Source organism: Pelobates fuscus, chromosome 7 (genome assembly GCF_036172605.1).
Source record: "Pelobates fuscus isolate aPelFus1 chromosome 7, aPelFus1.pri, whole genome shotgun sequence".
NCBI lineage: Eukaryota > Metazoa > Chordata > Amphibia > Anura > Pelobatidae > Pelobates > Pelobates fuscus.
This window is the reverse complement of record NC_086323.1, coordinates 142,301,956-142,325,650: the sequence shown is the minus strand read 5'-3', so window position 1 is coordinate 142,325,650 and position 23,695 is coordinate 142,301,956. Positions and strand designations below refer to the sequence as shown.

Genomic DNA, 23,695 nt, shown 5'->3' with positions numbered 1-23,695 from the left:
ACACACAGGGGACATGCAATACAGTTTAATTAAATTATTCAAGGAAGCATTAGTTTATAAATACATTAAATATAAATAAGTATTACACATTAATACATATCCATCTTCACATTCATTGTGTACAACTGGTAACAGTCGATTTCAGTGAGAGGTTTACCAAATTATCTGGCACGTTTTCATCTTACTTTTCAAACTGGCATCTCAAATAATCATGATTTAACATGTGCTATAAAATATGTGCCCTAATTCAAGTTATATGGTCTGTCTAGGTATACCACTCATGGGAAAACTCTGCAAAGTAAATGGTTGTGAACTATGTTTCTTAACCCCTTAAGGACCAAACTTCTGGAATAAAAGGGAATCATGACATGTCACGTGTCCTTAAGGGGTTAAATGAGCATGATTGGTAATGCAGTTCAAAAACGACTGTGCCAAAGTTAACCATCGCTGTACTACAGCGAACATATGGGTAAGTTGCTGTATACTGCAGGGGTGTATTCAAAATAACTGCTTTCCCTGTAGGATTTATCTTTAAGAGGTGTTCCTAATTATAGAAATGGTATGGTCTACTTTATAAACAGGGATTCCCAAGATTTTAAATCAGGGTTGCACAGAATGTAGACTTCCTGCAGCTATGGGCCATGTTTGGCCGCCATTTTCTGACGCAGATTCCTCTGTGAGTGACTCTGTTCTAGAATATAAATACTACCAACACACTAGTGATAAGTGCCTGATGCCCTCAAATACATGATATATTATAGGGCAAAAATTAAATAAAGCGTGCAAAATACCATAGGTCTGAAATATTGTGTCAAAGAAGTATTCTGGCGGTTTCACAGCACTAAAGCTATGCGACGCTCCTTGCGTTCAAAGATAAGAAGAATGTAACTGAATAAGTGTATTTGGTTAAAAAGCAGATTGCGGGCTGGATGAAAGTAAACTAGGTCTATACGTGTATTAGTTAGTCTGCTTTTCCATTTAAACCTCTATTAAGGACATGTTCTCCAATAAACAGCAACGGAAAGAAAGATTTCACTCAGCTTTAACCCTCCGAGTGCCAGACTAAAGATGAAGAAAAGCAGTGAGTCTGTATAGCATAGAGTGTCCTAATAAACATTCACGGATACCTAAAGAACGGAGATGTACCTGTAAATTTTGATATTTTGCAGAGGTTTTCTCTAATGTCCCAGAGACAAATAGAATTATTTGCTAAACAGAGAAATTCAGTGAAATTAGAAGGAAATTAAATTTTAGACCAAAACAGCGAGCTAGAAACATAGCCAGGTTGGACATTTGTTTTCCAATATGACTACTTTCACCTAAAACATGCAATTCTCTTGTTAGTTCTCCCCAATTGATGGTTATTGAAATAACTACCAGGAGATTGGGGAAATCCAGGATGTTAAGCTTAGGTCTCCAATACGGATAGAACCTCCCGAGATAACAGCACCTGTAGACTCAGTATGAAGTGAGCATTTGCTATGGAGTGTGTTGCGCTAATATACCTTAAATGTGAAAGTCATAAAGTGTTCTTTTTGTTTTAGTAAGATGATCCATGTGCATTTATACCTTGTGATAGCCAAATTGTTAGCAAATGTATGCAGATTATATAATAAAAAATGTCCATTTTATATCTGTCCTTAGTGCTCCACCAATTCATACTTTGCAAACCGAAGCATCGGATTCTCCCAGTTTCCCCTGTTCAATTCACAGTTTGAGCTGTGCATTATGGGATCTTGTGGTGTCCACTGCAACAGCAAAAAAGGCATCTTCAAGTAACATAATAACTGAATATACACATTCGCTAAAATTGTTCACTAGCACAACATAGACTGAATTGTATTGCCTGTCTGAAGGAGAGTTTGTAATCCACAGAATCCTGCCTCAAAGTCACTTATCAAGTCAGCAGACAAGGAAGGGTTTTTATCATGCCTGCCTTATCTCAAAGAGCTCCCATGGACTCTACTGCAGCATTCTGAGAGGGTAGAAGGGGAGCAAGTCTTTAATCCTGCTGGTAGGTTTCTCCTCCACTGGAACCTCCTTCTCGTTTGCTTCCAGAAGCTGCTGCACGTAGCCAGAGGTGCCCAGAAGAATATGGCCAGTTGCCTGCATGGCAAAAAGGGTCCAACGTAAAGCCTCCCTGTAACAAAGCCAAGAATTGTAGGTTTGTCAGAATTGTCCCATTACCTCAATAGCTACAGCAAGTGGATATTAATTAACATTAGTAAATATTTTATTTGTACCGTGCTCACAAGCATGAGTGAGTGGGTCAAAATATTAATGAATAATCGAGTAATCTGAGTTAACTACTACAAGATTATCATATCAATTATTGTTCTAAAAAAAAAAAAAAAAACATGAATAACATAAACAGATATTGCAGTACATTCTTGACATACATGGTGCCATATATTCTGTTGTACATGGGCTTTGCTCGACAGAGGTTTTTTTTTTATATTTTCTTGGCCTAGTCTAACATTAACATAAATATTTTAGCTGTGCCTATAAAAGCCACGTCAATATATCAACAGGAGCTACTGGGACGTCAACAGCAAATGTTACAATTGGCCATATAAGACATAAGTGAACTTTTTCCCATCCTCCCTCATTTCATGTTTCTCCCACTTTATTTCTCCTTACAGTTCTGGAGTTTATTTTTGTTACACAAAACACAACAATGAGCAAATTAACATTTCTTGAAAAATATTTTTTATTGCTACTGTATGCAATGTCAGCGGCGAATATAAAACGAGTACTAGAAAAATAACCAATAGGAGAATGCAATATACTATACATTAAAAACAACAAAATAGGGGGTGGGGCTTGGAGACCGAAGGAGTTCAAAGCAACATGGCTGAGCTCCTCAATCAAAAGTCCCAATGACACCGAGATACCGTGTTTTAAGGGGCCAAATTGTGTGACACTCCTCACCTACGTGAGCATGAACACTTTGGCTCGGTCCTCGATCGAGTTCCTTAAGGAGCACCCGGTGTTTGATGCCGCATACTTACCTGCGGCCTGTTAGCTGAAAACGAGGCGAGGGAAGCGGCAGATTCTCCGCCAATGTGCAACCTTGACGTCTTGAGGAGCTCTGTTCCCCTCCCCCACCCAGACCGGTGAGATCATCCCGGTACACCACTATATTGCTCCTCAACTGGCAAAACGCAACAAGGTGTTGGGGCATAGGAGCATACAACTACGCACCTAAAATGGCAGCCGATGGCACCGTGATTGTAACTAGAGGTCACTCCAAGCAGACACAACCACTCAGCAGCTTCCTGCAACACTTTGATTGACTGTGTGCTGGGAAAGCTTGCAGGAGGCCAACACAGGCAGACTGGAATCAAGACAGGCAGCCCCTGTCTTCATCATGTGGTGCCTCAGCGAGAGTCCACAGGGCAGACCTAATTAGGCCCATATGGAGAATGAGTAGTAAAAGGAGACACCCTCCGAGACAACGACCACCAGGGACTCTACATACCTCACATGGCCACCTGGCCAAAAAAACACGACAGGCAGACATCTCTTGGGGTCACAGTTAGCCTCGCACCACCGTCTGGAGACCAGGAGATGGCTTTTTGCATGAACTGGCTGTCCCACAAGACTCCTGCATCCAGTTAAAGCGGCAGCTTCATCCCGGGCTTCCATCTTGGGCATCAGCTGACTGCCACGGGGTCTTGCCTTACTTACCTTTGACTTAATGCATGGTCCAACCACATTGCCCTTAGTTAATCTCTCTCAGCTTTTCAACACATAATAGTCAGTCTGCCTGATTTGACTATACAGGGTCCTTATCCTTAATAACAGATGTCACAGGTCATACCAGCCTCTCTAGCTGCCCATACTTTTGATGCAGTGGATATACCTTAGTCTGTGTTAAACATGTTGGTTTAATCAATAACCCAAGTCGGCATATAACTGTCCCTCAGTACAACTTTTATGTTTACTAATGCCTCTTACCATGCTGTGTAACTCTGGTATTATTGTTTTCTTGTTTAAAAGAAACCCCAAAACAAACAAAAAAAAACAGTGCAGTTTAAAAAACAAACAAATAGTGCAGTACCTCATTATTACTCACAACTATGCTTTGTTATATTCTCTCATGTTAAATGTCATAATGGAAACATGTATTTGAATCTGCACTTTAAAAATAAAGAATTTAAAAAAGAACAAAAAAAAAAAAATTTTATATTCATTCTCTCTCTCTCTTTCAAATCACGAATAAAAGTTGGAATAATTAAAAATGATATGGGATGAACACAGATGGACCGATACTAATTTCTATGTACGGTAATATACCAAAGGAACAAGTACTCACTTCATCATCCTCTTTGCCCCATGGCACTGCAAGTTATAAGATACAGTGTACATGCCATACAGTGTGGCCTTGACATTAAGAGAGCCAATGAAATCCTCAGGATGATTTTTGTATAGATCAAAGGTGACACTAGCCACATCCATCTTCCTTACAGATTTGTTGGAGAAATCAATCTGGTATCCTGTCTGTGTCAAACAAAACACAGCAAGAGGTTAGATCATAGTCAGACACAAAGTGCAGGACAACATCTGAGACATTTTGCTTGTTTGCTATAGAAAACAGCGACAAACGTACGCCTTCTGCTGGTTTCCATGTCTGTCCTTTCCCAAGAGCCATGAAAACTGCACCACTATCCACAGCCTGGAAATACTCCTCTGTATCCACACCTGTTCCATCCTCATCCAAAACCAGAGTAAGAGCCTCAGATATAAGCAGGGAGTCTTGTACCTGCAAACAAGGAATGGAAAGGAATCACACACTGAATATATGAGTGTGATTTCATTAACCCAGCTCTAAGATTGAAAGCTAGTTTGAGCAGGGCCCTATTCACCTACTGGTCTTGTATGTTAAATGTGGGTTGTTGTTTTTTGGTTTTTTTTTAGAATGGTTTGTCTTGTTTTACCTATTGCACATCGCAGCAGAATATGTTGGGGCTATATAAAGAATTGTGATTGTATTGTAACAAAAAGATTTGATATGCTATGGAAAGCCTGCATGGTCCAAAGCACATCACGGTTTCCAATGACCTCACCTTGTTGATCAGATCCCCGAGGCTGTCAGCCATGATCCCTTTGCGTGTGCTACGGTCACAGTTGCAGACTCGAAAGGGTCGAGGTTTGGATGCAGGGCGAGAAAGAAGCTGTTGAGTCATTGAAGCACTTACTGAGACGCACCTGTAAATGCCAGGACATCAGGTTAGCAATAAGCAATCTGGCTTTTTGGCTGTAGAACAGGTTTACCTTTTTTTTGTAATTCTTTATTTGTGGTGCAAGTCATGACAACATTAACAAAATAGGTAAAGTACAGGTTTACCTTCTCATCTAAAGATACCAAATAAGAAAGAAAACTTTATATATATATTTATAAATAATGCTTTCTCCTGTTAATAGGAGTTTGATGTCGATAATCATTCCCTGTTGTTCTATTGCCAAGTGTAGCCTGGAGTGTTCTGATGAAAGATGTTGCAAGCTTTTCTGACCTTTAGTCTAAATAACAAACCAGTTCTGGTACATGGTACATTGCATTAGGATAGGTTTTATCACTACACAGATTGAGAAATTAAGTGAAACGTAAACAGACAAACCACAGACTAAAAGAAATATTTAGAAGCCCATGACCCCTCCCAAAAAAAACAAAACAACAAAACCACAGACATTCATAAGTCATTTTAAAATAAAAAAAAATATGCCACTAAATGCCTGATACAGAAACAGCTTCTCCTGCAAATGAGAAGGTGCATAAAATGTTTAGAGAGACGTAAAATGAGTAATTATTGTGTTGAGTTCTACATGTTTAGCAGTGACTATTGAACCAATTGAATGTTCCTGCTGTATGAGACAGTTTTAGAGGGCAACCCCTGAACTATTAGCTCACCGTTATTTTCATTTAAAGGGTTAGTCCAAGCACCATGACCATGTCAGTGATTTGAAGTGCTCATGGTGCCTGGAGTCTGCATGTGCACCATTTCACTATGAAAAATCGAAATTGTTGCATTTTACAAGATGCCTCGTAGTAACGATTTCACAGCAACATGCAACCCCTTTCCTATTGTACTGTTTACTTTTTATCTCAATAAAGCACTTTAAAAAACAAAAAAAAACAAAAAAACCCAATTGAATGCCACAGCTCCAATAATGTTTCACCATGAAACAAATGCACTTACTTAGACAGAGATTTGGTGGTGAGAAAGCTCAAAGATTTTGCTGCATACTCCATATTTGTTATGATAACGTGGTCCACTCTATAAAAAAATAGAAGTATTACATTTGTGTTTCCACGTGGTTCCTAAGTAAAGAGCAAAGCTGATCTAAAGAGATATTTATTTAAAATTGCCATGAATATAAAGTTAAACTTTAAATTTTAGGCTGAAATAGATTAACTGAAAGTTTAGCACACTTAAAATGTTAACTTCACGATGAAAACCACTACAATTAACACTTTATTGAATATCTGCAAGCTTTTAGTCATATTCTTATAATAGACCTCTTTCCCAATATGTCTACTCATCAAAACCAAACTTGATTTCATATTTTAGAAAATAACTGAAGGCTTCTTGTCTTGTACTCACTCAAACGCCATTATGCCAAACTCAATCACTGGTGAAGCGGTCTGAGAAAATGTAGCTTAGGTAAATCAGAGTCAGTTTTAAAGGACTTCTCCTGGGAGGTGTTTACCCACTTACCCTGCTGTGTAGTCACCAGAGGATCAAAGTCTGTGCCACATATTATAATGTTACCTTATATAGTAAGTACAATGTCCAGTTTAATGTCTGTAAGGGTGATAATCAGGACTATCTTTATTAGATGGTGTTAGTCATTCTGGTAATGACAGAGGGATATAACATTTGTCACAGGAAAAAGCATTCTGTATAGAAGAGGTACTTTCTAAAACACTTATCTCAATGTGCTTGTAGAAGCTCTCGTCAGCTGACGCTCTCAGACTATCACTGGTTCCCAAAGGAAAAGCTTCCATATTGGGACCGGAAGAGACAGTGAGTGGCCGAACATACAGGCCCAATGAAACAGGGCCGGACCGGCCCACTGGGATACCAGGAAGTTTCCCGGTGGGCCGTGCAGACAGCCCTAAATTAGGCTCATTTAAATTATTTCCCCCTTGGACTGTGACAGCATGTCTCAGTCCGAGGGGATTAAGGAAGGAGTTGCTCGGGCTGGTGCGGCCGCAATTAGGCTGCTGACTGACAGGAGCATTCTGAGGTTCCCTTCACAATTCCTGACAATTTGGTACCCCACCCCCGCACTTAAGCCCCGCCCCCAGCATGAAAGCTGCTGACCTCGCTGGAAGGAAGAGACCAGAAAATGGCAACTTTACCTACCAATGCCTGCTTGCTAGTGAGTGAGTTTGTGTGTGTGTTTGTGTCTGCTAGTGAGTGAGCTAGTATTTGTGTGCCTGTGTGTAAGTAAGCTTGTCTGTGACGAGCATGTGTGTGTGTCATTGAGCTTGTCTGTGGCGAGCATGTGTGTGTGTCATTGAGCAGGTGACTGTGAGCATCTGTGTGTGTCAGGGAGCATGTGTGTGTGTAAGTAAGCTTGTCTGTAGGGAGCATGTGTGTGTGTCAGTGAGCTTGTCTGTGGCGAGCATGTGTGTGACAGTGAGCTTGTCTGTGGCAAGCATGTGTGTGACAGTGAGCTTGTCTGTGGCAAGCATGTGTGTGACAGTGAGCTTGTCTGTGGCAAGCATGTGTGTGACAGTGAGCTTGTCTGTGGCAAGCATGTGTGTGACAGTGAGCTTGTCTGTGGCAAGCATGTGTGTGACAGTGAGCTTGTCTGTGGCAAGCATGTGTGTGACAGTGAGCTTGTCTGTGGCAAGCATGTGTGTGACAGTGAGCTTGTCTGTGGCAAGCATGTGTGTGACAGTGAGCTTGTCTGTGGCAAGCATGTGTGTGACAGTGAGCTTGTCTGTGGCAAGCATGTGTGTGACAGTGAGCTTGTCTGTGGCAAGCATGTGTGTGACAGTGAGCTTGTCTGTGGCAAGCATGTGTGTGACAGTGAGCTTGTCTGTGGCAAGCATGTGTGTGACAGTGAGCTTGTCTGTGGCAAGCATGTGTGTGACAGTGAGCTTGTCTGTGGCAAGCATGTGTGTGACAGTGAGCTTGTCTGTGGCAAGCATGTGTGTGACAGTGAGCTTGTCTGTGGCAAGCATGTGTGTGACAGTGAGCTTGTCTGTGGCAAGCATGTGTGTGACAGTGAGCTTGTCTGTGGCAAGCATGTGTGTGACAGTGAGCTTGTCTGTGGCAAGCATGTGTGTGACAGTGAGCTTGTCTGTGGCAAGCATGTGTGTGACAGTGAGCTTGTCTGTGGCAAGCATGTGTGTGACAGTGAGCTTGTCTGTGGCAAGCATGTGTGTGACAGTGAGCTTGTCTGTGGCAAGCATGTGTGTGACAGTGAGCTTGTCTGTGGCAAGCATGTGTGTGACAGTGAGCTTGTCTGTGGCAAGCATGTGTGTGACAGTGAGCTTGTCTGTGGCAAGCATGTGTGTGACAGTGAGCTTGTCTGTGGCAAGCATGTGTGTGACAGTGAGCTTGTCTGTGGCGAGCATGTGTGTGACAGTGAGCTTGTCTGTGGCAAGCATGTGTGTGACAGTGAGCTTGTCTGTGGCAAGCATGTGTGTGACAGTGAGCTTGTCTGTGGCAAGCATGTGTGTGACAGTGAGCTTGTCTGTGGCAAGCATGTGTGTGACAGTGAGCTTGTCTGTGGCAAGCATGTGTGTGACAGTGAGCTTGTCTGTGGCAAGCATGTGTGTGACAGTGAGCTTGTCTGTGGCAAGCATGTGTGTGACAGTGAGCTTGTCTGTGGCAAGCATGTGTGTGACAGTGAGCTTGTCTGTGGCAAGCATGTGTGTGACAGTGAGCTTGTCTGTGGCAAGCATGTGTGTGACAGTGAGCTTGTCTGTGGCAAGCATGTGTGTGACAGTGAGCTTGTCTGTGGCAAGCATGTGTGTGACAGTGAGCTTGTCTGTGGCAAGCATGTGTGTGACAGTGAGCTTGTCTGTGGCAAGCATGTGTGTGACAGTGAGCTTGTCTGTGGCAAGCATGTGTGTGACAGTGAGCTTGTCTGTGGCAAGCGTGTGTGACAGTGAGCTTGTCTGTGGCAAGCATGTGTGTGACAGTGAGCTTGTCTGTGGCAAGCATGTGTGTGACAGTGAGCTTGTCTGTGGCAAGCATGTGTGTGACAGTGAGCTTGTCTGTGGCAAGCATGTGTGTGACAGTGAGCTTGTCTGTGGCAAGCATGTGTGTGACAGTGAGCTTGTCTGTGGCAAGCATGTGTGTGACAGTGAGATTGTCTGTGGCAAGAATGTGTGTGACAGTGAGCTTGTCTGTGGCAAGCATGTGTGTGACAGTGAGCTTGTCTGTGGCAAGCATGTGTGTGACAGTGAGCTTGTCTGTGGCAAGCATGTGTGTGACAGTGAGCTTGTCTGTGGCAAGCATGTGTGTGACAGTGAGCTTGTCTGTGGCAAGCATGTGTGTGACAGTGAGCTTGTCTGTGGCAAGCATGTGTGTGACAGTGAGCTTGTCTGTGGCAAGCATGTGTGTGACAGTGAGCTTGTCTGTGGCAAGCATGTGTGTGACAGTGAGCTTGTCTGTGGCAAGCATGTGTGTGACAGTGAGCTTGTCTGTGGCAAGCATGTGTGTGACAGTGAGCTTGTCTGTGGCAAGCATGTGTGTGACAGTGAGCTTGTCTGTGGCAAGCATGTGTGTGACAGTGAGCTTGTCTGTGGAAGGAATGTGTGACAGTGAGCTTGTCTGTGGAAGGAATGTGTGACAGTGAGCTTGTCTGTGACAAGCATGTGTGTGACAGTGAGCTTGTCTGTGGCAAGCATGTGTGTGACAGTGAGCTTGTCTGTGGCAAGCATGTGTGTGACAGTGAGCTTGTCTGTGGCAAGCATGTGTGCGACAGTGAGCTTGTCTGTGGCAAGCATGTGTGCGACAGTGAGCTTGTCTGTGGCAAGCATGTGTGCGACAGTGAGCTTGTCTGTGGCAAGCATGTGTGCGACAGTGAGCTTGTCTGTGGCAAGCATGTGTGCGACAGTGAGCTTGTCTGTGGCAAGAATGTGTGCGACAGTGAGCTTGTCTGTGGCAAGAATGTGTGCGACAGTGAGCTTGTCTGTGGCAAGAATGTGTGCGACAGTGAGCTTGTCTGTGGCAAGAATGTGTGCGACAGTGAGCTTGTCTGTGGCAAGAATGTGTGCGACAGTGAGCTTGTCTGTGGCAAGCATGTGTGCGACAGTGAGCTTGTCTGTGGCAAGAATGTGTGCGACAGTGAGCTTGTCTGTGGCAAGCATGTGTGTGACAGTGAGCTTGTCTGTGGCAAGCATGTGTGTGACAGTGAGCTTGTCTGTGGCAAGCATGTGTGTGACAGTGAGCTTGTCTGTGGCAAGCATGTGTGTGACAGTGAGCTTGTCTGTGGCAAGCATGTGTGTGACAGTGAGCTTGTCTGTGGCAAGCATGTGTGTGACAGTGAGCTTGTCTGTGGCAAGCATGTGTGTGACAGTGAGCTTGTCTGTGGCAAGCATGTGTGTGACAGTGAGCTTGTCTGTGGCAAGCATGTGTGTGACAGTGAGCTTGTCTGTGGCAAGCATGTGTGTGACAGTGAGCTTGTCTGTGGCAAGCATGTGTGTGACAGTGAGCTTGTCTGTGGCAAGCATGTGTGTGACAGTGAGCTTGTCTGTGGAAGGAATGTGTGACAGTGAGCTTGTCTGTGGAAGGAATGTGTGACAGTGAGCTTGTCTGTGACAAGCATGTGTGTGACAGTGAGCTTGTCTGTGGCAAGCATGTGTGTGACAGTGAGCTTGTCTGTGGCAAGCATGTGTGCGACAGTGAGCTTGTCTGTGGCAAGCATGTGTGCGACAGTGAGCTTGTCTGTGGCAAGCATGTGTGCGACAGTGAGCTTGTCTGTGGCAAGCATGTGTGCGACAGTGAGCTTGTCTGTGGCAAGCATGTGTGCGACAGTGAGCTTGTCTGTGGCAAGCATGTGTGCGACAGTGAGCTTGTCTGTGGCAAGCATGTGTGCGACAGTGAGCTTGTCTGTGGCAAGCATGTGTGCGACAGTGAGCTTGTCTGTGGCAAGCATGTGTGCGACAGTGAGCTTGTCTGTGGCAAGCATGTGTGCGACAGTGAGCTTGTCTGTGGCAAGCATGTGTGCGACAGTGAGCTTGTCTGTGGCAAGCATGTGTGCGACAGTGAGCTTGTCTGTGGCAAGCATGTGTGCGACAGTGAGCTTGTCTGTGGCAAGCATGTGTGCGACAGTGAGCTTGTCTGTGGCAAGCATGTGTGCGACAGTGAGCTTGTCTGTGGTGAGCTTGTGTGTGACAGTGAGCTTGTCTGTGGCAAGCATGTGTGTGTCAGCCAGCTTGTCTGTGGGAAGCATGTGTTTGTCAGTCAGCTTTTCTGTGGTGAGCATGTGTGTGTCAGTCAGCATGTATGTGGGTGAGACTGTGAGCTCGTTTGTAGGTCAGTGTAAGCTTGTTTGTAGACGGTGTAAGCTTGTGTGTACTAGCAAGCTTGGCTGTGTGTTTCAGTGACCTATTTTTTTTAAATTCAAGATAGGCTTTTATTTACATCATTTTGCATAAATAAACAGTGGGCTTGTTTCGATATAAGCTGTTGTACAATAATATTGCAGCAGTGCAGTAAAGTCTGTCATGATAGCAATAATATAATTACAAGTCTGGAAACCAACGCGTCCATGAAGTGTACTACAGGTGTCATATCTGTATACAGGCGTTTATAATAAAGGGTGCGAATGTAATATGACCTACTGTGACATTGCCGACAGATATTACAAAATAGGTGGGCATTTTTATGAAGATGTGCTTAATGAACTCAAGAGTAACGAGTATATTATTTATGTAAGTCTATCAGTGCTAACTTTAAGTATTTAAATTAATACTAATATAAGTACAGCAGGCTTAGTAGCGCATGTCTTATAAAGATAACTAATGCCTCGTTTCCACTGAGCGGACCGGTTCGGTTCAGTTCGGTACGGTTCGCTATTTTGGGTGTTTCCATTATGAAAGTGGTCCATACAAGCGAACCGTACCAATCCATTCAGGGTCCTGCTTCAGATGTAGGGCCATAGAAAATGGAACGGTTCGGTTAGGGCGGAACTCCTATACAATCCATTGATTGGTGGACAGGAAGAGCATTTTTTCTAAACCCCGCATGGCCCTGAAGGTCTGACTTGCAGTGGAAACGCTCACCAGAATGGCTCGCATGGTTGCAACTGTGCATCAGGCCCACCTGCTATCCAAGTTGTAGGAGCTATGTGAGTTTTCAGGTTAACCTTTAAAGGCGAGTGTCAGCCCACAGTGTTTCGCTTATGTATGTCTGATTGTTCATTTTCGTTTGCTCTGTCCTATTTCCTGTGTGTTTTCCTGCAATTATAAAGGGTATATTCCAAAAAAACTAAATCAATTTACAGGGTTACAGCTATGAACGTTGTGCCTTAATGTGCGGGAAGAAGAATGTAGCGAAGAAGAAGCAGCTCTGCTGTTTATCGCCACCTGGGAGCCCCTGGGTTCTTATGATTTATCTTGTGGCAGAAATAGTGTCATTAACTATGGCGTATGGCCTACTCCATTCTACTGTTAGGCTTATGTAGCCATAGCCCAGACTCCATATTAAGTTTGTACCAAGTATAACTCCCTCTAGCGCTCCAGGTAATCATGATGTGATAGTATAAGGGATGGGGAAATAAAAAAGATGGGAAGGGTGCCCTTGGGGTTGTGGAGGGGCCTGTGGGATATGGCCCTACTTGAAGATCCCCGGTTAGGTCCTCTTGTGAACCCCAGGGATCTTGGTCCAAGCACATGCGGCCAGGTTATATGAATAAAAAAATAATAATAATAAAAAAAAAAACACACGTAAGTAATTAAGGAAATAAAATTAAGTAAGTAAAAAGAACTTCCTGCTTTAGGTGGGAGCTATCCCTGCAAGAGTGGGTCACATGTGAAGTGTAGTATGAAGCCTCTGCGGGGCCCTGCCCAGTGCATCAACATCAGGCACCCGTGGGTGCCAACATATACATTAACACCCGGCTCCGGGTAAAGCCCCCCCCAATGAGCTTCTCGGTATAGCGGGCACTCGAGGTACCCCCAGTCCATGAGACCCCCCTCTCCTAGAGCAGTGACCTATTTTTGTGCATATCAATGAGACTGTCTATGAGCCTGTGTATCAATGAGCTTGTGTCAGTGAGATTTTCTGTGTCTTCATGTGAGTATGCTTACTGTATAATTGAATTACCCTGAAAGAAACAATATTTTGAATTAGAAAATACCAATAATATGTATGGCTAGGTTTTGCCACCCCAGATGATTAAATAATTTATAAAACACAGAAAAATAAAATAGCAGTACTCCATTGTTAAAAGTCCTAAATTCACCTGTAGAAAATATGTAAAAACAAAACTCACCCAGAACACAAACACAAAAAAATATCCAATGATCAATGGAATACTACTTAAAGCCTGCACATAATGTGCTATTTTTAACTTTGCATAATTGTATGGTATTATCATGGTGGTTAAATATATTGTGCAATTCTGGTGCATATAGCTATAAAAGCGGAGCAATTATATTTAATTGTTTTTTGACTGATCCAATTTACCAGCAATTCATTTACCTATGCTAAACAGAAAGTTACCAACAGAGATGAAAGTGAGCAATAGGCATCATTAGTTACCAGCAGGCTGGATACCCCTACTTAAACACAGGTGTGCCACTCCACCAGTGATTAAGTAGAAGTATTCTCACGTTTTAACCACTCAGTAGTGGAGTGAAAAATTCTCACCAGCTTTAATGTTCTTTCTCTTCAAATATACCATTAGCTAAAAAAATAAAATAAAAAATAAAAAATATATATAATAAATAATAATAATAATAATAATAATGTGTGTGTTTATATAATATATGCAATGAAAATGTGTTTGTTTGTTTTTTAATCTAATACCAGAACCAGCATTTAATTAACATGTTAATGAACAGGATTAGGCAAATTAATACATATAATGGATTATATTATCGAGGGTTTAATACTCTCCATTTTCCTACGTTTAGTTGTATCTAATCATTTAACCCTTTGCTACACACCATATTTGATACACTTTTTTAATATAAAGTTATACTTACAGTTTGGTAATGAGTGGCAATGTAGTTCAGAAGAAGAAGATCAGCTTCAAACCTTCCCTAGGCTTGATCCATACAGTGACTGGCTTCCTGATGAGCTGTACATTGCCTCATTACTGCTCACACCCTTTTACCCACACAGCCCACCATGTGTAATGAGATGTTGTCAGGTCATTACTCCAGTAAACCCAGCATTGTGAAAACTAGAGCAGAGGTCATACATTGATTTTTACCATCAAGCAGCCTGAGATTGCTGAAATCTTGCCCTACTGTATAAGTAGCTTTCACATGTATTGTAAAATCAGCTTATAAAAAAAGATTAAAGCTTCATAAAAAATACACATAAACTCACATAAATCATGGATCTATTATAATATATCCATAAAGGTAACTAATGTAATCACATATGACTAAACAGCTGATAGAAACTAACTCTGGAATGCATTCTACAAACACAGATGTCTTCCTAGTTACTGTTGCACTGCTGCCAATGACAGTCATCAACGTGTGCTACCACTACTTCCGGGTGTAGCAAGATGGCGCAGTGCAGTCACCGGAAGTGATCTGGGTTCTGCGCTGACTGTGCTGCAGTACCTGCTCATTGGCGGAGGTAAGACATAACTTGTCCCTTGTCTTCATGTAAAATGGCATTTCCGAACCCTCCAAGATCCAGCTACCTTTATTGAAAAGCCATTGCATGCAGTCTGAATGCATTGCTATGTGCAGAGACTGCCATGGTGTTAGAGAGAGGGGCAGATGGCTGAGTGTGAGTGAGGCTGGTTAGGTAGGCCATTCAGAAAAATGTAATTTCCACACTGGATGCTTTGACAAGTCTGCAAAATCTATTTTTATCAGCTGGGATGGTCTGTATATCACAGCTGCAGCAGGGACTCTAGGAAAAATTCCAGGTTCTTTTTTAGAATCCCAATGAATCTTCCTAAAGATATCCCCAGATTATAGCTTTTTTTTGTGTGTGTGTTTTTTTTCTTGGGGCATTGATTTCTTATACTGCAGACTTCTGTGAATGGTAATTTCTAAGGCTGTCTGATCATAGGAAATTGTGTACAAATACCCCATGCAGGGCCAAGATTATTCAGCTTCAGGAACAGTGGGCTCAATTTTTCAATTGCAGCATTTTTCTTTTTAAAGGCAGATTTGGAGATTAACCCCTTATCTGGCATTTACAGTTTGAAGAAAACGAGTAGAAAATATATTTTTATACATTTTTCAAATTTCTCTAAATTATTTCAAATTACAAAGTCTGAGATGTCTGGTATTTATCAAACAGAAAATGTTAACCTTCACTGATGTTTTTTTTTTAATGCAAAATAACATACCATTAAAATGTAATTAGCTGGCTCTTTCTGCACCTATGGATATATGAATAAGATGAGACAGCTCTCCTGTTAATGACCCTCACTCTAAATGTGGCCATGTAAAGGGTGGTTAAAGGGACATCATAATCACCAAAACATCTTCATTTCAATGAAGCAGGCCCCGTTTTTTCAGTTTACCATGCTGGGTTAACGCTGTCATTGTGAGTATTTTGAAAACATTTTATCTTTGTAAAATACTTAGATTTGACAGAGTTGGATAAGTCATCATATTGCATATTTTGCAAAGCCCCAGATGGTGACGTCGCTGCTTGTGATGCAGTGGCCTGAGGGTGTAGCAGTGAGGAGCTGTACTTATTTGATGCGGTTCCCTGTGGGCATCGCCCTCTTTGATCTTCAGCTACAGATACTTTATCCGCCAGTAGCCCACGTCCACTCTCGCACGGACGTGAGAATACAATACTGATGTCAGTGAAGCAGGCTGCAGGGGTCTCCATAGATGATATCTCACAATGAGCGAAGCAATGCCTTATCCCCACTACCATTGCTGCCAATGCCTGTGGGAAGTGACACGACTTGACATGGGCATACCTGCTTTTTGTCACGGTAAGATTTTGACAGAAGATAAAGATATCGTATGATATCTTTTGACCCAATTGGAATTTCAATAAAATTCCAACATATCCATATAGATATTACCTTTATGAAATGCTCAGACAAATTTGCTTTGAATCTAGGAGACAGCTAAAAACGTTAGGAGACAGTTTTCTCAATTACAAAAATAAAATTCTTAAAGGGACACTATAGTCACCAGAACCGCTCTGGGTTCTATAGCCTGTCCCTGCAGGATTTTCAGTGTAAGCACTGACTTTTCATTGTGCATGGTAACATCTCTAGGTGCAGTAACTCAGACGGCCACTAAAGTGTCTCCTATCTCAGTGCAGTACCTACATTCACCGTCTCCTTGCTGTGCATGGAGGCACTGAACGTTCCCCATATAGATGCATTTTGGCGCAAATGCTCAATAGCTTCCCAATGCATTCCTATGGTGGGGGGGAAAAAACACAATTACTATGCGATCAGAGGTGGGCTGTTGACCTAAACATATGCATTCACAGACAGACACATATTCACTGACATGCACACATTCTCTCACACACTCAGAGTATTATGTATTTTTTTATTTGATACACACACAAAGATTTCTAGCTACATACATACATACACACACACACAGAAATAACTCCTTTTTGGGTCAAAGACAACTGGGGTCTACTGTAGATACTATAACCAGTTTAATTAGATTATGTTGTCATAGTGAGTGCAGTGTTCCTTTAATAGGTGAAACTGGTGAATAAGCAGATATCAACAATTCTGCAGGTCCTACCAGCCTATTGACACCCATTTTCACAGTTTAGTGGACATCGCTGTAAAGAGTTGGCCCTTACGATTTTCTATGCAAAAGAGCCAGGCAAGGGAGATCGGGTCTCGTACAACCAAAATGAGGGACACGTGCCTAGAGGCATAATGAAAGACTCAACTAGCAGAGCGTCATGGGACACAAGGGCCAAGAGGCACAAGGAGAGATACACCTTTCTTGGAAGGGACACTCCAGACCCCCTAAAACACTACAACTTGCTCTTTTTTATTTTACAATAAGTGCAGATTTAATTAGAATTTGGCATTTTAATACATTAACATAGTTACAATCCCTCTACACCCCAGCTATCAATCAGACAATTAGTCCTGTTACTTCCTGATTTGGTTAGCTCAGTGTAGCTAAACTCAAGAGGCAGCAATTGCTGAGAGCACCTGCCTTGCAAAGACTTTTTACTAAGCTACATTGGGAAGTTTGTGATTGGACAGACACAGAAAGTCTGGGAGGGTTTGCAAAGGCTACAGACAAGAGGTACGCAGCTTTTACAAATTGTTTTAGATATATCTGTTTTCATTGTGGGTATATCTACTAAACATTGATTGTTTTATTTATATATATATATATATATATATATATATATATATATATACATACATACATACATAGTCAGTGGGTGTCCCTTTAACAAGATCCTTTAAGTCAAAATATTGCCAGGTGCACAGTTATTGTGTATAACAGTGGCATTAGCTAACTGCTAATTTTTTTTTATTTTTATAAATCTTTATTTTTGCTGTGCATAACAGCTACAAACACTGACACATATATACATACTGGCACATACATACATATGATATAGATTATTTTAAGCAAACAAATAAGTTTGAATGACTATCTATTCCTGTCCAAATTAGAGATGATTAAATTGCGTATACGCAGTAGTAAATTCACACTGACACACGGAGTTCAGGTTAAAAGAACTTCGAGAAAATTTAATGGCATCTGGTTAAAAAGCGGGCTCGCAGACCCTTATAAAAGCAATATTACATCATCATAGAATATCAAGATAACCACAAATAAACATCATTAATTGGGTTAGGTGTTAAGTGGCTATGTCAATACCCACCCATCAATATTATTAATTGGCTTAGGTACTAAGTGGCCGGCTAAGTGTCCTTCCACCGAGAGGTGGCATCATCTTGGACACGGGAGTGGACACGATGGCTCAGACGCCATTTCGCTAGCACGAGGCTTCACTCGATGGGAGGGGGGCTTTAGGCGCCATTTTGAGTAGTTAGTGTTGTTAGATTCGAGGTCAGGTTCAAGGCTTTTTAGTGAATGGACATTTCATTAGTACAGTTCTCATGATCTAGCTATGGCATACAATGTTTCATACTACAGGAACTTGACAATTCCGGTGTTGCTCATATCCTTCTAGAAAATACATTCTCTTTCTAATATTCTAAATGCTATTAGGAAAATCTATCATAAATGAAGTTAATGAAGTTAATGAGAAGTTTTAATAAGAGTTTTTTAATTATTCTATAACACATACACACTCAGATACACGCATTGACACTCAGATACACACACTGCCACATACATGCACACTGGCAGACTGACACAGATACACACATTGACACTCAGATACACACACTGGTACATACACATTGACGCAGAGATATACACATATTGACATTCAGATACATACACACAGTCACTCAGGTTAACACACTGGCACACAGATACACACACACACAGGTCATAATATTTATATTTGCAGTCACCCTCCGTTAAGTTACCTTTTATCTGCAGGAGGGTGACTTGCTTGAAGTGCTCCTGGGTGTTCGAGTGTTGGTTGCTGGAGTGCTGCTGCAGGGTATTGAAGTGCTGAATGTTGGAATGCTGGGTGTTGGAGTGCCGGGTTTTGGAATGCTAGGTGTTGAAGTGTTAGATCCTGGGAGTTGGGAGTGCTGGATACTGGGTGCTGGAGCTAAGTGCTGTAGTGCTAGTGCTGGGTGTTGGAGTGCTGCTGGCTACTGCTCTCTCCCTTCCCCTGCCTTCTCTCTGTCCCGCTTGGCACGCTCCAAGTCTGGGCGGAAGTGACACTCTGTCAGCTCCTCCCAGCATCCAATAATACAGGGGCCTGGTCAAATGCCACGGCTATTTAAAGGACCACTCTAGGCACCCAGACCACTTCAGCTTAATTAATTGGTCTGGGTGCCAGGTCCCTCTAGGACTAACCCTTTTTTTTTATAAACATAGCAGTTTCAGAGAAACTGCTATGTTTATGATAGGGTTAATCCAGCCTCTAGTGGCTGTCTCACTGACAGCCGCTAGAGGCGCTTGCGTGATTCTCACTGTGAAAATCACAGTGAGAACACGCAAGCGTCCATAGGAAAGCATTGTAAATGCTTTCCTATGAGACCGGCTGAATGTGCGTGCAGCTCTTGCTGCGCATGCACATTCAGCCGAAAGGGAGGATCGGAGGCGGAGAGGAGGAGGAGAGCTCCCCGCCCGGCGCTGGAATAAAGGTAAGTTTTAACCCCTTCTCACCATCCAGCCTGGCGGGAGGGGGTCCCTGAGGGTGGGGGCACCCTCAGGGCACTATAGTGCCAGGAAAAAGAGTATGTTTTCCTGGCACTATAGTGGTCCTTTAAGACCGTGACCGGGCCCCTGTATTTTACCGATACCGATCGGGTGGCCCTAAGTTCATGGGCCAGCCGATCGGCAAATTGCCGCAGAACCCCAATTTTGGTCTCGCGAAACACCAATTGGGAAATGCTGGGCTAGAATAAAATGTCTATTCTTTGGTTTGTAACAATATTTGCAGTCCTGCTAGGTTAACTGGACATGAGAAGTGCTAAATAAAGGAAATTGATGATTTTTAAAAGTAGTGAAAGCAACAGCTTTGTTATGTCTATTCACCAACATATCATCGTGTTGTTATTTTACTGCCCATAGCAGTCACTAGATAGACATATATGATTGAATTAAACAAATGAGAAAATAAAAAATAAATGAAAAAGGGTGGTCAGGTAACCCAATGTAACTGAGACATACAGTAGGAGGCAATTCATCTAACGAAAGTTTACTTAGGTGAGACATCACAACTGCAAAATGTTGTTAGTATATCGTATACTTCGCATATCTAGCACTACCTAACTTAACACTAGATAGACAAATAAGAACTATCGTTCTGATCAACAATCCTTCCTTCTGTTCATTTTTAAAGGTTTGACTGTTATCCATGGCGTCCCGTGCAGGTCCCCGAGCATCTGGTACAGATGGAAGTGACTATCAGCATCGAGAAAGGGTAGCTGGTCACTACCAAATGAGGTAAGAATGTAATGTGATGCAACGTCTATATACAGAGTATTCCATATGTAATTGGACAGTGAAGTATGTGAACTACCAACATTTTTTATTTGATTTAAATCCATAAATTATGAACTTGGTAGGAACAACAAACCCTTTTTACACATATTCCCTCTAATTAAAGCAACTAAATATTGCTACTGCCTCCCATGCTCCTGGCATTGAGTTAAGTAGATTTCACCGGTTATTGAGTATATTTTTGGTGATGCTGTGAAACGCCTTTTCAGCTCCTGGTTTGCTGATATGTTTGCTCCAAGGTTAAAGGATCTCTATAGGGTTAGGAACACAAACGTGTATTCCTGACCCTATAGGGTTAAAACCACCATTCAACTATAGTGTCCCTTTAATGCGCAAATTAAAACTGACAGACAGCAGCTTCTCCTCATAGACAGTATTTCATTTCTAAAGATAACATGCTGGAGTGTGGGTCCTAAAACAACATTTGTCAGAAAACAAAAATGTCTGGCCTGCACTGCATGTGTTTCATTATAAAACCTAATTCTAAAACTGGGTGTACTTTTAAACAATGTACATTTTGCAAACAGAGCTGAATGGGAGATCGTATCGATCTCAGCATTGTAGCCACGGGTTTGTAATAGCTATTTGGTTCACCACAATTCAATAGTGTTTTAATCATAAATAGCAGTCACTAGGATTGTATGATAATTCTTCTTTATTGATATTTTTTATGTTATTTTTTTTCAGTGTGTCACTGAAGTCAGAAATCAAGAAACTCATCTATGCCCACCTGCTGATTTGGATGCTGATTGCTGCTCAGATCACTGTCGCTCATCTGAAACTGGTGCCACATGACCTAGTGGCTATGCCCTACCAGTGGGAGTACCCATACTTGCTAAGTCTTGCACCCTCGCTCTTTGGTTTATTCTCCTTCCCCCGTAATAACATTAGCTACCTGGTGATTTCCATGATCAGCACCGGCTTGTTCTCCATTGCTCCCCTCATCTATGGCAGCATGGAGATGTTCCCAATGGCCCAACAGCTGTATCGGCATGGCAAAGCTTACCGGTTCATTTTTGGTTTCTCTGCAGTGTCTGTTTTGTACCTAGTCATGGTGGTGGCCGTGCAGGTTCACGCCTGGCAAATTTACTACAGCAAGAAACTCCTGGACTCTTGGTTCACCAGCACTCAGGAGAAAAAGAAAAAATAACCAGCCTTGCCAGACAGTAATAAACTTGAAGCCACTTGCCCATCCTACACATATATATTGGGGAAGGTTATAGAAAAGGGAATATTGCAGAAGAACTCCCTTTTTTTTTTTTTTTTTTTTTTTTAATTGCAAATCATTAGAGAATTGTTTTATCTCAGGGGTGGGACTTGCAATGGATTATGGGAATTGTTAAAAAAAACTGCAAGAGGGCAAATGTGGACATTTGTAGTTTAGTTTGTTGAAGACCATATGGGTATCAATGTCATTCTTTGCCAACGCACAATTTTGATTTATTATTTTTTTTATGCTGCTGAGGGTACATTTAGTGTAAACACAGCTTTTGCCAAGTGTCTTTATTTTTTTTTTAGCAGCATTTTATATTTCTTGTTATCTGTGAATTTGCTTGAGTTCCTTTTAACTCTTTAAAAGCACATTTTTACTTTTGTTAATACAACAAGCTCTCCTGGTTTTCAATTTCTGTGATCCACTAAACTAGCAAATGATTCTTCCTGATTTGGATGTATATCTTTTATGTGTTGTGTATTACATACTAGAGGTGAAATTTGCAGGACAGCTGGGGTTATTACTTACATCACCACTGGATGACAGTGTAACTGATTTATGAATTTTATTTCCTAGAAAGCTGATATTAACCTCTCCAGAGTGGTCTCAGTGCGGTGCAAGAATTTATTTTTGTGTCCTCTCTTTCATTCTTTTAAACAAATCTCATTGTTGTCCTTTCTCCGGTGTAATATGTTTATTGATTTCCCCCTCTTTTTCTCTGCTTTTGTTCATAAGGGTTTATTCACTAAACTCAAAAGTTTAGAGTTGAAATCTGAATGGTAAAATGTAGTTATGTTAAAATTCTCCAACTTTGGTATAATCACAGCCTTTCTTTGCTTTCCCTGTCTCCAGCAGCCTGGTGTAACTTATGTCTCTCCACAAATGTATTTTGTCAACTTTTCCTTCTCACAGTCTAAAATTTTCCTCACATTCCTTCTCCAGCTCCTTTCCTATCAAATGACTAAAACTCAATGTGTACAGACTGTATCCAAATGAGGTGCTTGAAGGAGAAGGATTTGGAAAATGTTTGGAGAGAAAAACCCAACAAAGACTGATGATGTGCTGTAAGGAAAGACCAACTGATTTGGGGAGACTTTAGGGAAAAAAATACATACTGGGGAGAATTGCAATCTTGGGAGAGTCTTGTGAAAATAGCAGACATGTTGGAGAGAACATGGGGGGGGGGGGGGGGAAGACAGGGGACATCATCGAACAATAAAAGAAAGAAAGGTGAGATACCTGGAGAGAGAAGATTTTGGGGAGAAAACAAACTTGGCTACGTGAGGGAAACTACAGATTGAGGAGACATTAAGGGGGGCACAGACTTAAGACCTGCTTCAGTGAAAAAAAAGACACAAGTCGCTTAAGGAGAAAAAAAAACAAATGGGGAGATGCTTGGAGGAAAAAGGACTAACTAAAAATACATTATATTACAGGGTAGTTAACACATGCTGATTCTGGACTGGGGGAAAAAAGTCTGAAAGATTAATTTTTTTTTTGAAGACTATAGGTCACCTTCTGTAAAATAATGTCAAATGAGTGTGTTGGATTCCCTTTCTCCTCTAATCACCCCATCATCTTCTCATTGATTAGGAAGAACATATGTTAATGAGAGTGGAAAGTAAAAAAGATAAATACAAAGCCCATTATTGTGTGAAATACAGTGATTTTTCCCCATGGTATAGGCTTCATCGTGTCTGTCTCTACTACTTTCAGTGATGTGAAACCCTAGCCAGTCTAAAAGGCGTCCGGTCAATGAGTTATTCACTGAGGAAGACACTGGTATTTCTTCTTCTTCTTATATCTTTTGCATTGTGGTGAAATTTCAATGAACGTCTAACACAGTCATCATGAGTATTTCGAAATAGGAATAGAAACTTTAAAGTTGCCCACCGGGGTTCTCTCCAACCATCTGGAGGAGGGATGAGCTTTCCAGCAGCATACTTCAAGTGAACTACTGGAAAAGTGGTGAAATAGTTTGTTTTTTAAATAATTTTATTATATTTCAATATAAAAAAGACATACAGTCGGAAATCTTATCATTGAACATTTTCCGAAGTTGAGTTTCTGAAATAAACATAACATAATTAAATACATACAATACTATACAAAACAATACAGTTTAAAATCTAATCCTTTCTAATGTGGTTCATAGCTTCCTAATCAGTTTAAATTTCTGGCATAAACATACATAATTAGAT

The 23,695-nt window shown here is 41.6% G+C and overlaps 2 protein-coding genes across 3 annotated transcripts; one reads left to right on the top strand and one right to left on the bottom strand.

The window, feature by feature from the left end:
- Positions 1-1,097: 1,097 nt before the first annotated feature.
- CIDEC (cell death inducing DFFA like effector c) lies at positions 1,098-14,645 on the bottom strand. Its single transcript, XM_063426724.1, has 6 exons — positions 14,180-14,645; positions 6,201-6,278; positions 5,070-5,211; positions 4,613-4,765; positions 4,319-4,503; positions 1,098-2,140 (listed from the first exon to the last, which is right to left on the bottom strand). The coding sequence occupies exons 2-6, from the start codon at positions 6,251-6,253 to the stop codon at positions 1,963-1,965; spliced, it is 711 nt and encodes a 236-aa protein (XP_063282794.1). The 5' UTR covers positions 6,254-6,278; positions 14,180-14,645; the 3' UTR covers positions 1,098-1,962.
- Positions 14,646-14,689: 44 nt separating this feature from the next.
- Positions 14,690-22,676, top strand: JAGN1 (jagunal homolog 1). Of its 2 annotated transcripts, none has more exons than XM_063426725.1 (3): positions 14,690-14,786; positions 20,121-20,224; positions 20,969-22,676. In XM_063426725.1, the coding sequence occupies exons 2-3, from the start codon at positions 20,136-20,138 to the stop codon at positions 21,429-21,431; spliced, it is 552 nt and encodes a 183-aa protein (XP_063282795.1). In that variant the 5' UTR covers positions 14,690-14,786; positions 20,121-20,135; the 3' UTR covers positions 21,432-22,676. The 2 variants fall into 2 exon arrangements, with proteins under 2 accessions (XP_063282795.1, XP_063282796.1); XM_063426726.1 differs by lacking the exon at positions 14,690-14,786 and adding an exon at positions 14,817-14,942.
- The last annotated feature ends 1,019 nt before the right edge of the window (positions 22,677-23,695 follow it).

Coding starts and splice junctions, on each gene's coding strand:
- CIDEC (XM_063426724.1), bottom strand. CDS start 6,253: ATGGAGTATGCAGCAAAATCTTTGAGCTTTCTCACCACCAAATCTCTG. Junction 4,504..4,612: donor CATGGAAACCAGCAGAAGGC/GTACGTTTGTCG, acceptor TGTTTGACACAG/ACAGGATACCAGATTGATTT. Junction 2,141..4,318: donor GGGGCAAAGAGGATGATGAA/GTGAGTACTTGT, acceptor GCTTTGTTACAG/GGAGGCTTTACGTTGGACCC.
- JAGN1 (XM_063426725.1), top strand. CDS start 20,136: ATGGCGTCCCGTGCAGGTCCCCGAGCATCTGGTACAGATGGAAGTGAC. Junction 20,225..20,968: donor GCTGGTCACTACCAAATGAG/GTAAGAATGTAA, acceptor ATTTTTTTTCAG/TGTGTCACTGAAGTCAGAAA.